General features: G+C 46.2%; 1 protein-coding gene across 1 annotated transcript in view; it reads left to right on the top strand.

The window, feature by feature from the left end:
• Positions 1-335: 335 nt before the first annotated feature.
• Positions 336-24181, top strand: part of HSD17B12 (hydroxysteroid 17-beta dehydrogenase 12) — a 74601-nt gene continuing 50755 nt past the window's right edge. Inside the window, 1 exon segment of the mRNA XM_048948747.1 lies at positions 336-759. Within this exon segment, the coding sequence (XP_048804704.1) occupies positions 336-759 (424 nt within the window).

Consider the following 24181-nt stretch of genomic DNA (forward strand, 5'->3'; position numbering starts at 1 on the left):
CCGGCTCCGAAAAACGATCCCTGCCCTAAGGGCGCTCTTTGGGGTCCCGCGAAAGACGCGGTGGGGGTGGTAAGGGGGAGAGACGCTGCGCGCGGGCAGAGAAGGGGGGGCCCCCCCACCAGGTGCGGAGGCAGCCCGCGAGCGCACGGAGGGGGAAGGGAGAGCCTGGGGACGCGCTCGGGCCCGAGGCGGGGCTACGGCATTTTATGAATGGGCTCATATGACGTCAGGAGGGGCGGGAGGAGAGGTTCCTCTTAGCGCCAATCCCGCGGGGCCCTCGGAGCGGAGGGCCAACCGGAGCGCGTCTGCCGCGTGACGGCCATCTCCCGCGGCCAATGGCGGTAAGGGAGCGGTGCCGACCACGTGGGGCGCAGGCCGCAAGTAGTACGGGGGCGTGTGGCCGCGCGCTCCCTCCCCCCTCCCTTCCGGCCGCGCTAGAGGAGGGTGGGCGGGGCCGACCGCGTTGCCAGGTTACCGCGTGATCGAGCGGCCCTTCAGCCAATGGCAGCGCGGCGGGGGCGGGAGCGGCGGCGGCTGCGGGCCGGCGGTGGCCGGGAGGGTTCAGTCCCGTCACGGCCGCCTCCGCAGGCAGCATGCTGGCTCCCGCCGCGCTGCCGGCCGCCGGCCTGTTCTACTGGGTGGGCGCGTTGGGCGCCCTGTACGCGGTGGTGCTGGGCGCCTTCCGCCTGCTGAGCGGGCTGCGTGTATGGGTGCTGGGCGGCGGCCGCGCCGTGGGGCCCCAGCTGGGCGCATGGGCAGGTGGGTGCGCTCCGCGGGGCGGGGGGGGGTCCGCGTTCTGTCCGTCTGCGCGTGGGGGAGGCGGTGTCGGGGCGTCGGGGGCGGGAGCGGGGCTTTGAGGGGCAGCGCTGGGACTCGGTGAGACTGTGGGCGCGCTCGGGACTGCCCCGGTGTCCTCTCGCTCTCCGCTCCCCCGTCTCCGAAGCGCTGCTGAGCGGGGGCAGCCGGAGCGCTGTGGGTCCTCGGAGCCCGACCGACGGTTTCCTGCCGCTGCTCCGTCCCGGTGCTCCGGCGGCGCAGCTCCTGGCAGGGGTGCTGCGAGGAGCCGGCGCGGCCTTAACGCGCGGGGCAGCTCCTGTGCCCGGAGCTGGAAGGGGCCCTGCTCACAACTCGCTTGTCTCCGTACGGCCCCTCCTGAGCGACCACGAGAAGTTGCGAAGTTCTGTGCCGCGGCACAGCGGCTCGGATCGAGGCCGCTCGTAAACCCTCGGGCAGCGGGAAGGCTGGCGTGAGGTTTGTGCAGGTGGTGTGAGAAACTGCGAGCGGTGCCTCTTAGACGGAGTCCTTAGGAAGGCTCTGATATAAACTTTTTTCCTGCCCGGTAGGGCAGTGGGGCAGCCTGCGGGTGCTGATGCGCTGTGGGCCCGCAGCAGTGTGGCGGTGCGGGGCACAAAGGGCCCAGCCAGATCTTATCGTGGTCCCTGCGGCGGCCGAGGAGGATCCATACGTGGGTGGACATTGGGCAGTGAGCACCTGCTCCTGGGAGGCGTGAGCTGATGCTCTGGTCAGATTAGTTATGGTGTGACCACAGCTAGCTAAGGCCCACGCTTTCCTCCCAGATAGGGAAGTGGAGTGCTGGTTGGTAGTGTGGCTGGGAAGGGCCCCCAGCTCCTCTCTCTGCTGTGCACTGCTGTGCCAGCCCTGTGCCTTCGTGAAGCACATCACATGGAGCTACGTGCTTTGTTGTTCCCCAGCCACGTCTTCAACCAGTGTTGAGCCCTATGAGAGCGTTCTCTGTTAGTGCTGCACCCGATGGCTGCTGACAGAAACGCTTTCTTTCCCGATCTCTGAGCGTGGAAGAAGAGGCACACTGGCACAGCTCAGTCCCCACTGCTGTCACTCCCCCTCAGAAGCTCTGCGGGGGCCGCTCACCCCTTCCTGCCTTCCGGCCCTTCTGTGCTTTTGGGACTGATTTATGAGTTCATTCTTTGTTTTCTGAGCGGACTTGTGGTTGCATGCATACAATTGGCTGTGTGCTGTGTCTGGTTGCTGGTGCTTAGGAAGAGGGGATGTGAGGAGGAGGAGCTACTTGAGCCGGTATTGTACTCGGGGAAAATGAAGTTTGTGCTTCTTTAAATAGCAACCGTAGTTGCAAAAGGGTTGTTTCTCCACTATGACACAAATGTTTGAAGGTCTGTGTGGGGCTGTGCTTTTTTCTTCTCCCCCTGTAGCTCACACTGGCTTGGTTTTGGTTTCTCTTTAGTGACCTGGGTTGAGTGGATTTTGTCCCTGTATGGGATCTCTGGGTGCACCTTGTGAGAATACACTGAACTTTGGGTCAGCTGCTCCACAGCTTTAATTTGCCTCATACATCGATGGCAGAAGCTAAGAATAATATCTTCCTTCTTTGTAAAACAGTTTAGCTAAATAAACCTTGGTAGGAGCGTGGTGCCAGGGAGCCGCTCTGGTGGATGCAGCACAATGAGGCCATTGCCCTCCCCTGCTCCAGCCAGGCAGGTCTGAAGGTGGAAGTTCTGAGGGAAACAGTGCTGAGCTGGGTAGATGTAAATCATCAGCTTTAGGCATTCACAATACTCCAGTACTCCAAGTCAGAGTGATCATTGATGCCATAAGATTTCTAAAATCTTGGTTGTGTCAATTACTTCATCTTTTTTTCCTCTCTCAAAATGGCAAAGATTTTAATGGGGACATTTAACTGGAAGCCAGGTTTGTTTCAGCGAGGCTCTGAGCACCCTGATCTAGCTGTAGGTGTCCCTGTTCATTGCAGGACAGTTGGGCTAGGTGGCCTTTAGGGGTCCCTTCCCACTCAAATGATTCTACGATTCTAAAACCCCAGTTTTCTTTCAGGCCTCGTGATTCCTTAGGACAACGTGCTCTTCTTCCCCACTGCCTTTGGTACAAAGGACTACAAAATAACGAGCAGACATTTAGTGATTACAAAATGTCTGATAGCAATGATGCTTTCTCATGTGGTGAATACAGCTGTACAGTTGTATTGGGGCCAACAAATGTTTGCAAAGATGAGCTTGCCTTAATTAAGCTTCTTGGAGATGATGCAAAAATAACCAAATGTGGGCAACTTGCTCTAGATTTCTTAAAAAAGTATCTATAAAAGGTCATTAATCAGAGTGGCGCACTCAGCTGCCTCCAATTTTCTATAGGTTGCTTTTAGCCAAAAACCCCACACTCAGCACTGACCCATTCTTTTCCTGCATAAATGCTGAGCAGTAACTTCCTCCATCAGCAGCAAGGATGGGTGAGCACTCTGCCTGCTCTTGCTGTTTTTTTCTTCTTAATGTAGTCCAGGCTTTGGTATGCATAGTCTGACATCTGAAAATAGCGACTTCTGGGGGATCACTAAGGAAGATGTGGAAGACAGAATTAACTGGGTGCCCAAGCAATGAAGTAGGTGTTGATCTCTCTTAGCAGTTGGGTTCAAGAGCCAAGACATGTCAGGTGATTCCCAAGCTCTGGTTGACAAGGAAGCAGGGCTAATAGCCAGCTCTAGAAAGACCTCAGCTGTCATCTTATTATCATTTCTAATACAACGAGATGCTTATGGGAAGATGAAGTGACAAGCTGGATATTGTGCTTGTCAAGAGTTTGAGTTTGATTCCATGTAAAGGAATTTGCTTCCTGTAGTCCCTGGAAACTGTGCACTATAAAACGGACCCCAATCCTAATGAGGATATTGGGGCAACCATAATGAAATCTCTCTGGCGATAGATTATTTTAGTGGTAATTGAAGAGGTCTATGCAGAGGACATTGGCTGTAGTCCTGGCTGGAGTGCTCACCAAGTGCCAACTGGTTGGTACCTTTGAACAGCTTTCGCAAGCACTGTCATTTTCTCAAGCTCCTTAGCATTACATGAAATAAAGTTCTGCTACTGGAAGGGTGTTTTCCTTTGTTTGGTGAAGAGAAATTTAAATCACTGTTGCACAAGTGAGTGCAATCATGCTTTGCAGGCATTTGGCGCTGCGCAACTAGTTGACAGAGCACATCGTAAATCTGTTGCAGATGAAAGCAGCCAGTCCAGTACTGTGCGTGGGAAGGGTGTAGGTAGTGGTGAAATGAGGAGGGGTTCAGCCCTCTGTTAGCGCTGCTGCTGCAGGGTGGGAGAGGAGGGGCTTTGACAACTCCTGGTTTTCTTGCACCTGAGTGCCTGGCTGCTGTGGGCAGAGCTTTGCGGCACTTTTCTGTTCTGTCATTCTCTAGCAGAATCCTTTGCTCAGGGATTTATCGTCTTCAGCACTTTAGATCTGTGGCAATATTATTATTTTTTAATGCTTGTGTTTCTGGACCCTGTGCAAACACTTCTACACTAGTTGAGATAAAGCATGGCACTTGTCAAGCCAAAAAGTAATGCTGAGAGCATATGAAAATGCACCAGCTTACTTTTAACCCCTGGTTGTGACAGCTCAAGTCAAATTTTCAGACTGGAGCATGTACTGTTTTCTTGTATTTGCAAGATGCTTGTGTGGGGTTACTGCACTGAATGTGCCAGTGGCTTCCATGGGGCTCGATGAGTGCTGTGCTCCCAATGAGGTCGGGCAGAGCTGTGTTCTCTGACCCTGTGGCTCCATCCTTTCCTGCCAGTGGAACCTTGACAGCTCCTGGCCTCTCAGAGAGGCTCTGGAGTCTTTAACATGGGCTGTTGCTTTTGTACACCGACGTCTGTCTGCTTCCTGGGCAGAATAAAGGAGTGAACCGTACTCTTGTCATGTCTTCTACAGTTTTGCTGCCTCTCTGCTTTCAGCTTTTAGGTGTTTTACTCCGCACTTGCTGTTACCGACCGTTTAAAATGTCTGCTTGGTAGCACTGCTCAATGCTTGTGAAACTCTCCTGCTTGCACACGGCTGTGGGAGGAGGAGAGGCAGAGCGAGCGCTGAGCACCAGGAGCGCACCATCCCATCCCCGAGCTGCTGCCTCCCTGTGGACGAGCTCCTGCAGATCGCTGCCGCTCTCATCTTGGCACCTGCTCAGCCTTTGTGCTGGTGTGCAGAGCCGCCTCCGCCCGCGGCATCAGCCAGCTCGTCGTCCCCAGCTCAGAGCTTAACCCGGTGCGATCGTTTCCCTTCTGCTGTTTTTTTCAGATACCATTTTTGTTTTTCAAGTGAAATTCTGAGTGTAATTTTTTCAGTAATGCGGATCTAGTGTCACTGAGGAAATTTAATCAGAATTCGAGTGGGCTTTGCCTTATTTAGCAACAGTGAAGGACAGTTAAAAGCTCCTACTACAGCTCAGGCTGGAAAAGAGCCGTATGCACACTTCCCTGCAGAGATTCCAACTTACTCCTGTGCCCTCAGCTACAGGCAGTGACACCTGAAGTCCGGGGTTTGGAAGCCTCTGGTGTAGCAGTGCATAGAACTGGAGGTGAGAGGTGTCCAGCAAAGCAGAGGCTGAGGAAATGGTGCTGCTCTTTTGCTGCTTGTGCTTTTTTCGCTTTTGTAGAATCATGGAACGATTTGCGTTGGAAGGGACCTTTAAGATCATCTAATTTTAATGCCCATGTAACTCCCGCCTGTGCAACTCCCACCCAGCTTATCTTTTCCAGAGCCCTCTCGTTATTCACAGTTGCTTGTCCCAAAAAGGCTGGGAGATGCCCCTGTGGCTCAGGTTGAAGCACAGTCTCTGTGCAGTGATTGCCTTCTAATTGATGATAAGCACCTTGGGTTTGATAGCTTTACTTGTTGGCGGTAGTTGTGTGTTTTTGTTGTTGCTTTTTTTCCTACCTCCTTTCTATTTGTCTCTTCTTGTGCAACTGTGAGTTAAGATGTTGTGGGAGCATATATCCCATCAGTCATGGCAGCGCCTGTGGAAAGCTGTGCCTCTACTTCTAGCAGGACGCTGTACTTACTGGGCAAGGGCAGGGCTGGGGAGCTGAGCTCTTGGGACATTAGCCATATAGACTTCCCAAAGGATTTTCATGTGTGTTAGAAGACTGCCACCAGAGCAGAAGGGAGAAGAGCTGGAGTGAGGGTGGAGGTATGAAGAGCAGGATATTCTCAATGGGGTGAAGGCTTATTTTGTTGAGGGAAGACACTGGTGCAGTTTCTCCCATCTGCCCCAGCAGCCTTCAGCCTGCATAACAGGGCTCAGTTCATTGCAGCTCTGGAGTCAGGTCTCTATCAGGAGCAAGAAGAGGAGGATAGGACAGCAGAGCGTCACTGAGCTTTTGGAAGAAGTGTCTGTCCCATCAGTAGCTGAACAAAACTGCAGTTGATTGCGTTTCTTGGTGTTCATTTCTGTCCTCAGATATCCCGCTGTATCTAACCCAGTCTCTGGCACTCAAAAAGGAACCTGCGCTCTGCTGAAGTTACAGCTGTGCTAAAAGCAATGTTAGCTGTTTTGATATCAAGTCTTTACATTAGCCTATTGTTTCAGTAGTGCTCATTCTGTCATTGCATCTCCATCGAACCTTTTGGTACTCCACACCTCTGTATTTCTTCCCAGATTCTCCTTGAAGATCTTCCATTCAGTGGGTTGTTTCTTCATCTTTGTTGGTTTTTGCCAGCTCTAGCTTTTTTTTGGCTGTTTGCTCCAGCCTTGAGGGCCTTGTTCATATTCCTTTGCACTTCCTGTCCTGTGTGATGGCAGCTCATAGGTGAGGTATCATCAGTCTCAAGAAGCCAGTGTGTGGTTTAACAGCATGCCTTTCTCATCTGTTTGGCATGGGGAGACATTAGAGAGCTTTTCTCCTCCTTGAGCTGGCACTGATGTTTGCACTGTTCTGTCCCGGCTGACGAGTCTGCCCTGCAGAAAATTGCTTGGTTTTGGCTGCTTGTGGCCCTCAGGCTGCTTTGCTGTGGGTCAAATGAGCTCCAGTGCTGTGGCAAACTCAGCAGCATCGTGAAACTGTGTTGAGGAAGTCACTTTGACTTAACTTCCTTGGTTCACCAAGAAAGAGGTGGATTTTTGAGCTGCCAGCTGTGCAGAATTGTGGCAGGATCTCACCCCAGCTGGAGCCTTCTGTTCCATGCTGTCTCTGGTTGTGGTTAAAAGTAAAGTGTGGAAGCTCTGATACAAAACACTGCCTTGCCAGCGTACAAAAATAATTTATTTGGTAAGGGAAATATTAGTGTGACATACAAATGTAGTCCAACTTGTTTCAATCGCCGTGGGTAAGCTTTGGATTGAAACTGTCTCTTATACAGTAATCCAGAATGAGTCGGTGGGAGCTGCAGCAGCTCAGGAGACTTGCTGGCAGCCTTGCTCCTATGGGAAAATCTGGGGAGGCTTCTGCCAGGGGAAGAAAATACTGTGAGTTTTCAAGGGCTCAGAGTGAAATATAGAAGGCATCTGTGGCTGTTTCTTTATTTAGAGATGGGAAGGAAAAGGGAATGTCGTCTGAGCTTTTCCTTGAGTCTTTAACACAAACACTTATTGCGAGACAGAGCCGATCCAAATAAAACACTCAAGTATTTCTAAAGCGCTTTAGCGTAAGTCTCCCCCTAATGTTTGATGCTAAGATATCAAGTAACCTTCTAAACTGATTAATTTGGGTATATTAACATCATTTAACATCATTCCCCCACCACCCACCCCGCCAGTGGTGGATTGAAATAATGAAAGCAAATGTTATTAAGGGTATGAGGTGGAAGAGACGTCAGTAATGGCATTGTAGATTGAGCACTGTACGTATCCTAGGGCCAGAAAGCAGGCTGGCCTTCCCGCCTGGTTGGTCTGCACTGCTCTGCCTCTGTCTTTCAGCTCCGAGCAACCCCTTTTTATGAATGGCAGCTTTAGCTCGATTGAGCCAGCTCTGTGTTCCTGCTGGAAAATCTGCGGGTAGAGGGTGCTGGCGAGCACCTCAATGATCCTTCTGACAATGCGGAGAGGAAAGACTTTTCCGAAAGGTGTGGTTTGAGCTTCTTTCAGCTTCTGCTCGAGAACTGCAGTGCACAAATGCAAGATAATCTGATGACTTCTAATTGGAACAAAGCTGCCGTTGTGTATCGGTTCCTAGAGCATAAGCTTAGATGTAAAACACAGGCTTTAAGCAAAACACTGCAGAGTGCCTCTTGCTTTTAGTTGAAGGCAGGGTATTTTTAGAAGATAAGTTTAATGGCTTTTCAACAACCTTAGACTGTGGTTTTTTTTTGTATGAGCCGTCTGTGTGAATTGATCACTCCTCATCATTATTAGGTAACTTCTATTCCAAAGACTCAAGAAATTAAGATTCTACTTGTTTTACTTCTCTCCATTTTTAAGACTTATCTTTGTAATATCTTGGCAGCTGAATAAAGGCTTGCCAGCTACATCAGCTTTTATCTGCGGTTGCCATTGCATCTTTTTAACAGCACATTATCTCCTAAATATACTCTTAAGCCATCTTTGTCTATGATAACACGAGCAGCTATTTCCAGTGTGCCTGAGAGGGCTTTGCTTTTAGCAGGAGTAACGGCCGTGTTCAGAGGGAGAGATAGCAGCAGGCCGAGAGCTGTTACTGGGATAGCACAAAGATGCTCACCAGCCCCTCCTGGAATGCAGAGCATCTGCCAGTGCTTCCTTCTCCCTAGGAGCACTGCTGTAGTGGTTGGTGGCAGCAGGAGGGCATGAAGCTGCCTTTCTGGGCAGGGAGAAGTGAGCAGCCTTGTACCAGGCGTTGGTCTTGAGTAGCAACAGGCAGCTCAGGGGATCTCATTTGCTCCTTTCTGTGTTTGGAAACTGGAAATGGGATGACCTGAAATGTTGGATCTTCCCACTCGGTGGGAATAACAGCATTGCATTTTACTAGAAGATACAAAATCTCTTTCACAAGAAGGTATCACTTAACATATGCTATTTTAAGTAACCATCTGGGCTAATTAGTGTTCTAAAGTCTTTGTTCTGTTGCCTCATTGATGTGCAAGAGACTTACCTGTAGTCATCAGACAAGGTTCAGTCCCACTTGTACTGGATAGGCTGCTGCAGTTTGATAGGTGTGCAGTGGGCTGGCCCTCCTGCTTGGATACTGCAGGTACTGCCAGGTCTGCGTTCCTGCCAAGCATTCACACTGCTGTGGTATTTCCTGTCTCTGCATGCAAGGTTGTGTGAAATTCCCAAATACTGCTCCTATACAGCTCTTCAAAGGCTCTGCTTGTTGAAGTTCCTGTGCTCCAACTTCCCTCCTTTGGAGCAGGTTGTGTGGTTGAGGCACAATCTTTGTCACTGCTTGTGCTGTTCTGCAAGTCCTTATTTTCCTACCTCAGTGTCCCTAGAGCAATTGCAAACTTCTCAGTGTACAGCTTGTTTTAATGTTGCTCCTAGCCAAAATGAATAAAATATCACTAAGTGTCTTCCTGCCTCAATTTCTGCTCTACTTTTGAACAGTTGGGATCTCCAAGAGAGCTAAACTCCCTGTTCTGCATATGGCTTCTGAATGAGGTTTGTCTGTAGCCACATTCCCTTTTCCCCAGGTAGCCTCCAGACTCTGAGTTCTACCTGAATCTGTGTCCCCACACATGTATTGGGTGGGGAGGAGGTTTGTGGCAAACCCAAAAAGACCATTTTTTGAGATCAGAATTCAAACAGGAGTAACTTCTGGTGTAGGTGAATACCTCCTGGCTTCAGGAATACCTCCACTTTTGGAAAGGGACAGGTGGAGTTTTGATTTATGAGGGATTGGTGCAAAACCTACCAGGGTGCACGATGTGTTATGCAGAGGTCCCTATGGCTGCTGGGGAAACCTAAAGGGTGCCCAGATGAAGGACTGAAAAATCCTTATTCTACTTCAGTACAACATTTGTTTTAAAAAAGGCCATAGCATTTCTGGAACTCTTTCCATTTCGAGAATTTTTAGCTGTTGAAACAGTCACCCAGCAGCAATGTGTCTTAACGGTTGTCAGTTATACACGAGAAGGTTTTGAAAGATCTCTAAGAATGGAAATATCTTTTGGAAGGATTAAGCTTTGAATTAGCTCTGTGGGCTTTTCAAAGTCCTCACTGGAATTCAGCAAGGAACTCGAGCTGCTTCATGTTCCGACTGAAAATCAAGAGGTCAGAAAATCCCTGCACAGCATTGTGTAACTTCTTGTCATGCACGGTGCAGGGCAGGTGTGTGTGCTGAGAGATGTGCACACATTTTATCACTCCGTGTATAAAATGTGATTCTTTTTTAGGGTATCTGACATGAGAAAGGGTTATTTCTGTGTGTAATGTGCTGGTGCAGAGTGGAAGGTGGCAACACGGGGTTATTATATTTCTTGTAACGTGTTTTAATATGGCTTGAGCTCTCAAGTGAAAGGCTCTGGGAGAGCCCTTGCAGCTATTGCATCACTTGCCAAAAATAGAATCTGTGCTGCATAAGGCCGCTTGTCTGCAGTGTGGCTAGGCTTGAGAAATTAGTGCTTCTTGTGAATGATGTTCGGTCACTTCTGCTTCTCAGCTAAGCAGGTTTTTAGTCTAAATTTTGAGGCAAAATGAAATAAGAGCTTTTCTTTTTCTGTCCCTGGGGGTGGGGTAGGTGTGAAAGTAGCAGTGTCTACAGTTCTGTCTGCAGCACGACTCTAAAAATACATTTTTAAGCTTACTAAAACTACAACCTAAAGGCTCTGGTAAATATGTTCTTATGCTGTAATTTTCTGAGGAAGGAGAGAAGAAGAATCTGCTTTGTGCAGCACAAAGTACTCTGCCACTCTCATTGAAATTTAGGAGTGTGGTTTTTTTTTTTTTTTAATTGCAATTATGCAATGCAAGCAAAGTATAAAACTAATCTGAATTCTTATGAAAAAACAAATCCAAATCCTTTCCCCTGAAAATAGTAGATATGTTCTGTGGTGTTTTGTTCTGAAGTCTCAGTCAAGCTGTACCAGCAAGGGAGAGCGTTTGTATTCCGGTGGTGTTGCTGAACCAGACAGGTCTGCAGCACAGCGTTTTATTTTTAGACTCTGGGTTGCCATTTTTATCCTGTAAAAAATATTCATCAGTGTCTGGGTGACAGGCCATCAGTTTTTATAAATGTGTCAGACCACGTTTTCTCCACCTTTCTCTCTCTCCTTCTCCTTTTATGTCCTGATGTACACTATTCTTTTTTTGAGGGGGGAAAGGAGAGGGGTTGCGGGTTTTAATTCATGCATTGGATTTTTCAATTCACAGATCTTTAGCGTCACCTGGTTCATTCATCTTCTGCACTTGGCTGCTTACGCAGCTTTGCTCATTGTCTGTCATGGGTGAAGTGCTCCGATGCACGGAGCCGAAGGCGCGGGCAGGGGGAAGCAGGGCCAGTGCTTCACTGATCTCCTTGGTTTCCCCCTCCCTCAGTGCACCCCAAACCGCACTGGGGTGGCTGCAGTGATGCAACTGAGAAATGTCTCCAACATGTACCTAACATCGTGTATGTGTATCTATATATCTACACACACGTGATAAAGGTATAGAAAATTACTTCCTGGTTCTCCTTGCAGTATACTTGTATAGATCAGGTGATTCTCAAAACACAACCGGGGACACAGTTCTTCTGGTTTGGGATGCGAGGAGGTAGCTGGTGCCTGCTGGAGGGAGCTCTGAGCCAAGAGGCTTTCGGAACATTAGGCAGCAGCTTTCACTGAGCCCAAACCTATAGCCCACGTTTTTGGTTGAAGTCAGAGTGCCGTGTGCTGCTGCCGCTTCCTTGTGTGCTGGATTTGGATCTTCCATAGCTTTATGAAGGAATTTCTTTTTGAGCCCTTGAAGAGCCTTACAGGTTGGCAGGCAGCTTGAGACCCCAAAGTGGGACAGGAGCTTGGCTTTGAGTGGCTTTCAGCTGCTTACGTGTGCTCAGTGGAGGAATGGTTGCATAGGAATGTGGCAGACAAGGATCAGCTTGCTGACCTGAGTTTGCTCATGGCCCACTGGGACCTGCCTAGAATGGCTGTGGGTCACACAGTACTGAATACAAGCGCTGGGAGACCGACAGTGCTGGGTGAAACCAGGGAAAGTGGTGCCAGCATTCTGTCAATAACTGAAGATCTGAGTCAGCTCTGTCCTGATAAGTTTGGGTTTATGCATAGTTCTGAAAGCTTCTGAGATCCTGGGAGCACTGGTACCTAAGATGGCTTGTTGGGACAGGGGCAGGCTTTAGTGTTATGTTGGTTAATGATAGGTAGTCACAAATGGGAGAGCAGTAAATGGGTTAGAGTGACTGGTCATATATTTTCCATCTTAAAAATGTGGATTTGGTATGCTTAGACTGTACATAAACATGTTGGTAAGCTTTCTTTAGTTGGGGGTAAGGACTGGATTTCTGTCTTATTTTAAAGGCAGTGTACAATGAGACCTTCCTAGGGTGGTTCCTGGGTCCAGTCATGCATCTTTGGTGTATGGGCACATGATACACATAGCATGTAGGACAGCTTAGATGATCACCTCCCTATGTATGTATGTATGTATGTGTAACTAAAAGGTAGCTTACAGATTGGCTTTTTCAGTTTTCTGCTGCACAAGATAGTACGATGAATTTCTCAGGGTTAAAACTTGTCTTTGCTTCTACACAGGTAGGTAGCTATCCTGATTTATGATGTTCGTTCCTAAAAATCAAATTTCCCCTTCTCATTTTGCATACTGTGAATTGTAAGCTTTAGGAAAGTGGCCTTGTGGGAGCAGGTAGAGCGATAGGTGGTATCCCAATGGAAATGAAGTAGCCCATGTATTTCAGATTTTGATCTCCTTTGGCTGAGTTTGAAATCACTTCTGTAAATGAGAGATTAGGAATATGGGCCATATGATGTGCTCTGACATGACTGGTCTGAGTATCATGTGCATACATCTGGCTGTTCTTGGGCGGGGATGAAGGTGTTGAGTGGGACACTGCAGCCGTGGCTGAATTTTTGATTACTCCAAAAGGCTGCGGAGCTCGGTGGGGAGGACCAAAGGGTTCTGCAGGGGATGGCTTGAGGTCTGGGTAGCGGGCTCAGCAGGCTGGTTGATGGGGGGTGATGAAGTGTCTGAGCAGCTCTGCAGGTTGGAGGTCCAAAGGAGCTGGAAGTTTAAGGAAAGGAAAAAGCAAGTCTTGCCAATCCCCTCCTACAGCGACACTTCTCTAGTGGGTGCTGTGCTTCCCAGTTTTCTTATTTTTGGTACGTTGTTGATGTACTGATGTTTCTACTCTGACTTGCATTTGAAATGAAGATTTTAATCCTGAAGATGGAAAGGGAGCATAATTTTGGTATTTAAAATGTATTTAATTATTTTAAATTCATTTTTCTAACTGCAAATTTCTAGTCAAAAGACATTCTGATAGACAATAAGGAGTTGCCTCATGTGTCATATATACCTGTTAAATAACTGAAGTAAACTACTGGGAAGTCCATGACTTCGATTCAGAGGACATAAGGAAAGTGAAATGATCTGCATCTTCTCACGGTGATTGGTAGCTGGTAGACAAAGCACCAAATCTACAATAGAAGATCAATTCTGAAGAGGAGGAAATGGTGCTGTTTTTTCTATGCAGAGTGTAGGTAACACCGTAACTTCCTGCCATAGTCGTGTTCCTCAGTGAATATGGAAGTGGTTGGGTAACGTGCTTTAAGTTATTGCCAGCATGAATGAATGGTGACGGTATAACTTTGGTTTGCTCTGCTGTGTGTAGAATGTACACTTGGGAACATGTAGCAGCATCCTATCCCTAGCAGTGTGCTTTCACTGCTTTCGGTGTGTGGGCTCTTATGTCTGGCTGTGATCTGTTGGCTAAGTCCAGTTCAGTGAAAAATTTTTCTGTGCATGCCTATCCATGAAGCAATTGATAGCGATGTCAACAGCTACCCAATAGCTCTGCTTCGCCTGCTGCAGCTTGAGCTCAGTGCTAGGAGCTGCTCTCCACCTCTCGCCCTCTGCAGCCTGCTTTCATTGAACTGGAGGAATATCTTTGCTGTACGTAGAATCATAGAATGGCTTAGGTTGGAGGGAATCTCAAAGATCATCCAGTTCCAACCTCCCTGCTGTGGCCAAGGTTGCCAACCACTAGATCAGGTTGCCCAGGGCCCAACCTGGCTTTGAGCCCCTCCAGGGCTGGGGTGCCCACAACTTTGGGCAGCTTGTGCCTCACCAGCCCTGGAATAAAGAATTTCTTCCTAACATCTAATCTATATCTCCCCTCTTTTAGTTTAAAACTGTTCCTTCCTGTCCTATCACTGTCAGGCCATGTAGAAAGTCAGTCCTGCTCCTGCCTGTAAGCTCGGTTCACAACATGTAGCCTAGGAGCTGCACTTACCTTTCTTTAGGGACTCCTGAGGATTTTCCATGGTTTTGAGAGGGAATGTAGGAAATGTTTGTGCTGCCTTCTTGCACTTGTTCAAATGCAGAATGGGTAGGTCACCTGTGTCATCAGCTGTTGTGTGATGGACACAAGTCCAGGAAGATAGGGAGAAACTTTTTTCTTCCTGTCTTCTGCCTGTAAAAGCTTCCACCAGCGTCCTGTTATAAATTTATGAACATGGCTATTTTCAAGGCTTTTGACCTAGGAAATTCTTCAATAGCAAGAAAGTTGCTCAGATTATGCTGTTCTTGAGAGAAGAGTGCTGGTTATCCAACCCTTTTCTGATTTGAATCTTGATCATGCTAACAAGCTCCAGAAGTCAATCTCAGTTCTGTTAGGGGCACTGTGCATTTGTCTCTTCTGTGTCTAGCTGCAGCTGGCCTCTTTTCTGAAGAGAGGAGCAGAGACATTCTGTAAGTCTAAATATACATTGAGATAGGTGGAATTTATTTTATTTTTTTTTCTGCTGTCTTCTGACAACACAAGGTAGTCTAAAAGCATGGGATTAATATAATGTTTCAAAAACAATCAACAAACTGCAGTCAGGCTTGTTTTGTTTCCCATTTTCCCTTTGATACATTGAATTGGCCACTAATGAGCACACAGGTTTCTACTGCAAGTTCTTAGTTCTGTTTCCTGAACCATGTCTACCTTGTCCTGCATTGCTGTCTGTATCTCAGAGTTCCTTCAGCACTTCAGCTTCCTTAACTAGCATTCTTCAAATTTGGGAATTTTTCTCTTTTGAGACCTCCTAATTTCCAGGCATGTTTATGATCAGCCTGTGTTGTCTTCCCAGTGTGAATCTGGGCTTTTCGTTTTCTGGTGATTATACTTTGTGAGCTTATGAAGAGCAAACAAAATGCTTTCAAACTCATCTCCCCAAACAGGTAACTCTTAATCATCTTAGCAGGCCTTTTTCAAAACTGTTCTTATTTAAATTACTTACAATGTATTATTGCTTTCTGTTGCGATAGGAAGCACCTCATCAGTCCATTTCACATTCAGCCACTGCACCTCAGGTACCTCTCTACCATCACTTACAGTTGTCACCTTAACTTCAAGCAAAGTTAGTCTCAAGAGCATGGCTTGGCATCTGGTACTAATATGTCACCAGGCAATATCTGGTGGCATTATGTTTTTGTTATTCAGGTCTATGAAGTCATCTCATTCTATGGGATGGAGTGCTGTGATCCTTTTTCAGTGGTTAGGTTGCCTGCAAATTTCCTAAGCACACTGGTCAGTAATGATGACACCAAACAAGATCTGTGCTGTGATCAGTCACTGAGGAGCCCACCTACGTAATTTTTTTTTAATCCTGATGAGTTACTTTTTTTTTTTTTTTTTTTTTTTTTTTTTAGACACCTCCCTGCCGAGTTCCTGACAATATACTAAGATTCTTATGTTCAGTCTCAGTCACCTTCACACTGGTAGTTTCCGATAGTCATAACATAAAATGATTTTCTTTTGCCCTGTGTGTTTGGAGCATTATCCTTGTCTAAACTGGTGACACTTTCTTGAAGCTTGACACAGATTGCCTTTTGATTAAAAATGGATCGCGTGTTGCATTTGATCCCAGTCCCTGCTATTTTCTGTGCTCTTGATTATTCCGAGAACTTGCACAGCTTTGAGTCCAATCAATCCATGCTTATTTCCAAGCAAACACGCAAAAGCCTTCAGCTGGTGCCAATTCTGAGCCATCTGATCTTCAAAACTTCACTGCGTTCATCCCCTGCTAGAGACAGGAAGACCAACCAGCCTCCCTGTGTGTGCTTCCTTGGTGCAGTCGTGCTTAGTGTGACAGTGAGCATCTGTCACGTATTTCTCAATGAAGAGCAAATGAGAGCTTGTTTTTACCTAATGCCAGTGATGCTCAGTAAGCCTTGTGATAAGCCTACGGAGCACAAAGCAGCTTTCGCGTATGCTTAGATTGACCAGCCCTGCTCAGGTACCCTGCACAGCTCCCGCACTGTTGCAGAACTGAAGTTCAAGGCAGTCCTGGCGTGCTCTTCATGGCACTTCCAAGGTCCTTGCTTCCTAGCCTTGAAAGCAACATGGTTCCTGAATCTGTGGCAGGGTGCCGTGAGAGCTCTGTAGGCAGGAGAGAAGATGATGGAGTCCCCTGCCCCCATTGCGCAGCCCCAGGCGGTGGGCCCCGTGGTGGAGGTTTGAGGGCAGTGTGGGTGATGAGGGGCACCTGGAGCACTGGGAGGTGTTGTACAGGAGCAGTGGGAGCTGGTGGTGTGTAGGCATTGCCTGTGGCTTTCCTGAGCTGCTCTTTGTTCTTGTTGAGATTTCTAGATTGCTTCTAGCTCTAGAGTCTAAAGAAATCTGAGGAGTGCACTGCTTTCTTGCTGTAGTTCTAGATGAAATGGGAACTTGTCAGTGCTGTGATATTTATAGAATATTTTTCTACCCACAATCCTAGCTCTTAGACACAAGCTGTTACCAAGTAAGTGTGTGGTTCTGGGAACTGAACCTCTTGCTGTAGCCTGTCTTTTCAGAGCCTGACCATTAGGCGTTAGCTGCTTTGTGCAGGAAAAAAAACCTTCATGTGAAAAAAATATCCAGAACTTTCATGATTTCAGATTAGATGCAGATGATCTTTATGATGAGGCTTCCTATTTCAGCAAATTAAATTGGGTACGGAATCAAAGTTTGTGTAATTCCTGCACCAAGTTTTCTGTTTTTGTTTAATAAAAATGCAGGGAGTTGCTGCCGTCTTATTAACTTGCAGCCGGCATGCTTATCTTCTTTGTTCTTTGTTAAATATGAGCTGGCATGTGTTAGACTGCGTTAGCGTTCACTCTTTGGGACTTCAGTGGTTTCTAAATTTGGCATTGCTAAGCCGGTGCCCTGTTTGCTCGAATCAATTGGGGCTGCTATTTTTAGCAACAAAAGGGAATTGAAATAGCAATTTTCTTTCCATGTAATAGATCCTCAGGAGGAATACTGATGCAAGCTCTCTGTCATCCCATATTCTCCCCCTCCCCAAAAGCACTCAGACGAAAGGCAGCTGTCACGGTTTGCGGCTGTATTAATCTTTAATCAATCGAGTGTTTTCTGCATTCAGGTGTTCAGGGAAAAAAGGGTCACGACGAGGATCTGCCTAGAATAACTGAGCACTCGTGCATGGTCTGTGCAGTCAGGACTCGGTGGGTAACGGCAGGGAATAGACAGAGTGGCTAAAAATAGGATTTGCTTCCAGTGTTTCTCCAGTCTATTTTTGATGCTTGATTTTGATAAGGTTGATTGGACTCTTACTAAAAATAGCCGTTCCTAGCAAGTTGAGGACAAAAAAGTAGAATATTTTTAACCAGCACAGGCTAAGTACTTTTGTTGGCTGGAGATAATCTAGAAGCTTGGTATTGGTCAATTGCCAGTGATTTATATAAATCTGTAATAGATGAAGCACTGCTTGATGCCAAGCAGGGATAGTCTCTTCTCCTCTTGCCAGCTTTTGTTTTCCCCAGGAGCTGTCATATTCTTAATATAGCCTCTGCGTTTCGTAGCAGAAGAATCTCGAGTCTTTAGTTATTTATGCAGTGTACTTCAAACCTATGCTAAGGTTAGCTATGCTGGGAAGTTTCTCTGAACTGTACTGCTTAAAAAAGCCACGTAGCTTCCTGGCTTATTCCTTATGTTGTTTCTGCTACAGGAGGATGTTTGCAGTGAAGAAAGAACCAGATGTCTTTGCAGGACAAGGGCTGTTCTCCTGTGTGAATGAAGAAATGGCTGGGAAACTCCCTCTGCAGTGCCATTTTGACAACAAATTTGGCCATCTCTCAGTGGGCAGTAGGGGTTGCTATGCTGCTCTCCTGCAGATTGGGTTGTTTGGCAAGTTTGGCTTAGTTTGTTGGCAAGAAGAGGGCACTTAGACCCAAACTGCAGCACTTGCATGTTCCTGGAAGAACCACTGTGGTTGGTGGCTCCAGCCCTCCTTAAGTGCATCTGCAGTACTTTGAAGGGTTAGCTAAACATTCATGCTTTTCTTAGTGAAGACAGGAAAATGGCTAAACTTAAATGAATTTGTAGTTCTGAGAGGCTAGTAGAGAACACAACTAACAGTCATTAGTGCAAGGAGTATCCTTGGTGCCATTGGATGCTTTATCTCCACTAAGCATCTCTGAAAGCTTATTTTGCTGTGGGAACTGTGTGTTTGTATCTGAAGGCAGGCTTGATCTCTAAGCTTTGTCTTCTCTGTTGTCTAACCTTGAGTTGGGGAGTCACGAATCTCTAATCTTGTTTCAGCGTGATTGCTCTGCAGAGCTGCAGTCAGATTCTCTGCGCCTGCTGCTGCTCGCTCTCCCTGTATAAATGCTGCTCCTTGCTCATGTCGTGAGGCAGGATTTCTGCATACCTGCCTCATGCCCTGCTGCACCATTCGCTACTTTTGTTTTTAAGATATCTTCGCTGGATAAGGAACAAGTAAAAATGTTCTTTCAGGTCCTCAAATATTCACTTCCTCCAGACTGCCATAGTCATGCTTTTGCTCACGTGTGAAACAGCAGTTACCTTTGTAAGAGCAGATAATGCTTACCTAGCGTGCCTCCTGAGAGGAGGTGCAAGTTCCCTAAGTCACCTCTTCCTTGGAAAAGCAGTAACTGTTGGTTGTTGCAAACAGAAAAAACATTTGAGCATAGGTTCATTGCCTGCACTGATGCCTTATCTTGAGCCATGGGGCTTCTGGGGGATGTAGATGCTACTGGCAGCATTCACGTATGGGTGACCCTTTGAAGGCCTTCTGAGAAAAGTCTGGTCTTTAGTCCCTGAAGTTGTGTACCACTGGGCATATTCATCATCTTATGAACTGAAGTCACTGACTGCTTAAATTGTGTGTCTTGTAGACTTGGTCTGTGGTTTACAGCAACTGAGAAGTTCTTCCCTTCCAGTGAAATACCAGGCATGCCACCGACTGCTGAGGTCATTGATCTTTGATGCCTTTGTCAAGGGTTGCCTTGAGTTTGGCACCACCTAGGAGTTGACTCAGGTGCTTATGAACTGTGTGTGTTGTACATGTGATGAGCTATGAAATGGGCCATGCGAAGCATGTGAGGCAAAGTGGTTTGATGGTGGTAGGGTTTAGAGAATGAACTGCATCTACTGACAACTAGTCTGGTAGGGGCAGCTATGGTGGATTCCTGTGCACCTCTGTCCTAAATTTAAGATATCCTTGTAAGAGCTCAAAGATACGTGAGCAAACTCATGGTGGAGGTTGTGATGTTTTCGCCACTCAAGAAGCAAAATTCTGGCATGGCGTTTTGGGAAAAGGTGCTATACTGACCTAAAGCAGAGATTCTGATTTACAGAAATGGTAAGTGGTAAGGATAACTCTGCAACTGAAAATGTGAACTGATAATCTGAGTTCTTGTGCCACTGATTTGTTAGTATATATGCAGTGGTAACTGAGATGTCTTGAATCTGTTCTGTACTTCCCATAGTGTACTTAATAATGTGTTTTAGGACTTTTAGTTGCTTGTAGAATTCTGTAGTTAAATAACGATGATTTTATTTTTCTTCTGCCTTCTGAGGATGTGCTGAACGTGGCAAACAGTGCTCCAAAAGACACTGATACCTGTTAGGGAACAGTAAGGTTGAGGTTAGAAAGGCTTTCTCCTCCTCTCAAGGCTGGTGCTTTGGTGGGACTGTTGCACTTTCTGCTGTAACTTGTGTCAGAACACTTTCCCCTCTTGAAAAGAGCTAAGACCTAAGATCCTCCTGATTCTTTTTTTTATACTCTTCCTATGGCATTTCCTACAGTCAAAGGTTAGATGACAGAAACTTGTTGCATGCTTTGTTGTGTGGTGTGGATAGTAAATATTAAATGAATAGTGTTTGATTTCTGAGAGCTGGAGTTGATAACTAAAGTAATCTCTTTCACTTATTTGTTCTGATGAAGTAGGAGGCTTGATACAACACAAACAGAAATATGTCCATGTTCATTGTGCGAATTCATTTCAAGTTCCAGTGAGACCAGCCATATCTTTGCATGTATTTCCCATCAATGTTTTGGCTGCCGCTGAAGCTAACAGTGTAAAATACAGAGCTGCTGAGTAATAGACAAAATGTGTTTGCTGCTTTTCTATGTAGTGCCTGCATGTGTTTTCTCCCTGATCCCCAGTTTTGCAAAAGACAGACACTGTTGGATGATAGGCGCGTAGATCTGTGACTTTGACTGCCAGTGGCTGTGGCATTAGGAGCATGAGAGTAGAGATGAAAGCTTAGTAGATCCTATAGACAGGAAATGTTTGGATTGTCTGGAACCTCTGTGTTAAACATACCTGACTTTAGAATTGGAACTGTTATTAATCAGTTGCACCACGAAAATGTGTTGTGTAGGTATATTTAACCACACGTAGGTATATTTAACTACAGAGCTTGGTAGAAGTTTTCATTTTCAAGATAAACAGTTGAATACCCACAGTGCTTTTTGTTTGGGGACCTAGATACCGCACTGGAAGTTCTTTACCCATTTATACCTTAGGCTGCATCCAATGCCGTGGTGGATTTTTAAGTCACTTATATTTGTGTGGTGCACACTGGTGACTATCATAAGGGAAGATGACTTCTTTGCCTGAAATCAATGAGCGCCTTGCTACCAGCTTCCATTCAGACCAAATTCAATTCAGTCAACTCTCAAACAAGCTTCCTGGGCATTCTTCTCACTTTTCTTCAGGAAAGCGCAGATGGCTGAAGTGGGAAGCTACTACAGCTCCTCTGACTACTGAGTAAATGTAGATAGTCACACTTAGGAGCTGGTGCAGCTTCCTTGTGCAGACAATAACTAATTCCTACTCTGCTTGCTTTGCCTTCTTTAAGCTCTGCCAACGGCAGTCTGTTTGTAACTTTGCTGGAAGGCAGTCTGTAGAAGAAACAGAATTTAAACAATTTATCTACACATGGAGTTAAACTGGCTTCAACACGTCAAGGTGATAGTTAAAACTGAGTTAAACTAGTGCAGCTTCTGTATGTAGCTGGAGTAGTTAAAGCTGTAGCATTTGGCTTCAGAGTGGAAGACAGACGTGAGCATAATCACTGTGAAAACTGTAAGTGTGCAAGAGTTAACAAAACCTCTTTTTATCATTCTCCCCTTGACACTTGTGGTGCAGATAATCCAAACTATGGAGGAGGATAAGATAGTTGAACCTTACCTTCTGTGGCGTTTGTCCCACCAGTTGCCTTCACCCCACCTCTCTTTGTTGCTTTCAGAACATCAAGTGTAAGTATTGGTGTTTGCTCTAGGAAGTACCTGTTTGGACAGCCTTCCTGACCCTACCAGCTGCTTATAGGATCTTGGTCAGTGATTGGATGGCCTGTGGAGTTGCGCTTGGAGTTGTGTCACAACTTATCACATTCCTCCAGTGCTGACCTCAATGCCAGCGTAACCCTTGGTGGGAAAATCACTTGCTTAGACTGAGTGAGAGCTGAGCTAGGTTGCTTCTCTTGAAAGGCCGTAGGAAGGGAAGTGTGGCTTGAAAAAGTGTTTTCTAAGTTATAGCACAGTGGAGAGCAGTCCTTGTGGTATGCTTTCTCTTCAAGACTGTATGGAAGCTGGAAAAGGAGACAATGTTATTCCTCTCAAACTGAATCCACCAATAAAGTGATAGTGTTAGTGCCTTCTTGTGAGAAGACAATTCCTTTATAGCTATGAAGAACTACCTGTATTCTTCATTTTTGTGTGTATGTCTTTGCCTACAGCAGAAGCAAAATCATCGCGGGATGGTTTGGGTTGGAAGGGACCATAAAGACCAACAAATTCCAAACCCCACACCATACGCACTTTTGTCACCCGCTGGTTCAGGTTACCCAGGGCCCTTCAACCTGGCCTTCAATTCCTCCAAGGATGGCACATCTGCATGATGCACATCAGCTGGATACGTTTTTGTGTAGGTGATGGTCCAAATGTTTTTTTTTTTCTTTTTCCTGGTTGTATTTTTTGATGTTTTTCATCAGACTAGTTTACATTTCTTAAGTTCTGTTTTGGAGGCTGCTTTAATCTCTGGGTTACAGATTCTTTCAGTATGAACTAGAACCTAACAGGGGAGGACACGTCCTGTTACTCACAGGTCAGTTTGAAAACTCCGATCTCCAAATGCTTAAATCTCATGCTCCAGCCATTTCTTCTGCAGACTAATTAAGCAGTGGATCCAATAAGCAAAACAAATATCTGGGATTGCAATTGTGCTTGCATTCTTAGTATTAAGTATTAGTTGTGATGAAACAGCTCATTTCGAAGAGTCACTGAAGTCAAATGTTATTCAGTCTGGGTCAACTTAAAATATGTCCAGTTATTGTTCTAAGAGTAACAGGCAGTGGTGCTGATACGTGTTTTCTCTGTGCTCTTGTTTATTCTGTTATTTTGTTGAAAACGTAATGAACTGTGTGATAATACATAATATGAAACCGAAGATCAGCAATGCTGAAATTGAAGCCTGATGGTCCTACAACTGAAAGGCTGACACCATCTTGCAGGGCTATAATTCTGTCTGGCTAAATGGGTGTCACAGTATTGACACAACTTGGGTTACAGCAGGTGGGCTCCTGTAAATGTATCCTTGATTTTTTTCTCTGAGGCCTTTATCCATCGTTTGGACTACTGCTTTACCTTTCTAAATTTGGATTTCTATCTATAGCAAAGCTTACTCACACTTGTCTAATTATAGTTGAATAGGAATTGGCAAAAACAGTGTGACACGCTCACATGGCCTTCTGAATACATTTTACAGGGGCTGACAGTGCAGCATGTAGAACTGCTCACTAGCCATCACATCCTCTGCATTCAGTGTGTGCTATCATACTGGCAGCACAATTGTGTATCTTCATATTAGAGCTATGACGTCTTGCAAACAAACTTTGAAACTAAGGAAGGGATAAATGTATGTGTGTATATCTTCATGTAGGGTCATCTGTAAATCTAGCTTCAGTCAGGGACATTACTGGATCTCATTCGTAGGCTGTTATTGCATTGTTGACTGGCCATTCGAGCTAGAATAGGACCTTTCCTGGCAGCTTCATCACTTGTTATTATGTCTGCTTATTTATAGCTAGTGGCAGAGAAACTGAAATGGTTACAGCATTTCCTAGCTGTTATTACTCAAACAGAAGTATACTGGCTGCAGTTTGCATTCCAACTGTTTTGGGTGATCCGCAGTGACTAATCAAGCCATCTGCAAACACGTTTCCCTCTGTTGCACTGGGGGGAAGCTGCTGCTAGATGCAGTGCTGGCTGCACACCTCACTCGGCTGTGCAGGGCTAGCGGTGGGTTTGGGAATCAAACCAGCACTCCCAGTTCAGTTTTCTGAACCATTAAACAAGCTCTGTTATTTGAGGCATGCCTCAGTTCAGGGCTAAGCGGTGGAAGCATTAAACAAGCTGTTCTGATCTGTCTGAGGGCAGCCGGATAAGTACGGTGTGTTCTGTAGCCACTTAAGAGAGAGCAGAGGTGGATGAAGGAGTGGCGAGCTGCAAGTGTAAGAATGTTGAGGTGTAGGAATTGGAACTGATGGGGATGAATAGTTGAGAGAAGGAAGTGATGCTGAATGTGCTTGCTCAAACAGTAGTTTGGGAGAAGTGGATTGTGGATGAAGGAGTTGCTATTTAGTGAGTAAACTGAGATGATCAGCTACTGGTGTGGTGAGCCCCGGAATAATCTGTCAAACTAATGGCATGTTGAGTCACTCAGTGATTTTCAGTGTGTGGAAAAGAATCCTAGAAAGACTTGAGGCTTGACACAGATCCCAGTCCGCCCACAGGTGAAAAAACTCTAGACACATCTGGCTGCTTTGGTCAGTCAGACTTGCTGGTGGCAAGGCACCGCATTACAGGGATCTAAAAGCTCCTGGAGAGTCTTAAAAAGATGTCTTCTGCTTTGAGAATTTACATTCTGCCCATGTAACAAATTACTGAATTGTTACAGGCTTTAGGATGCTTTTTATTTTGCTGCGTACAATGTATGATTTTTAGAAATCTCCTAAGCCACAAACGTCAGAAG

The sequence above is a fragment of the Lagopus muta genome, chromosome 6 (assembly GCF_023343835.1).
Source record: "Lagopus muta isolate bLagMut1 chromosome 6, bLagMut1 primary, whole genome shotgun sequence".
In the NCBI taxonomy this organism is placed as follows: domain Eukaryota; kingdom Metazoa; phylum Chordata; class Aves; order Galliformes; family Phasianidae; genus Lagopus; species Lagopus muta.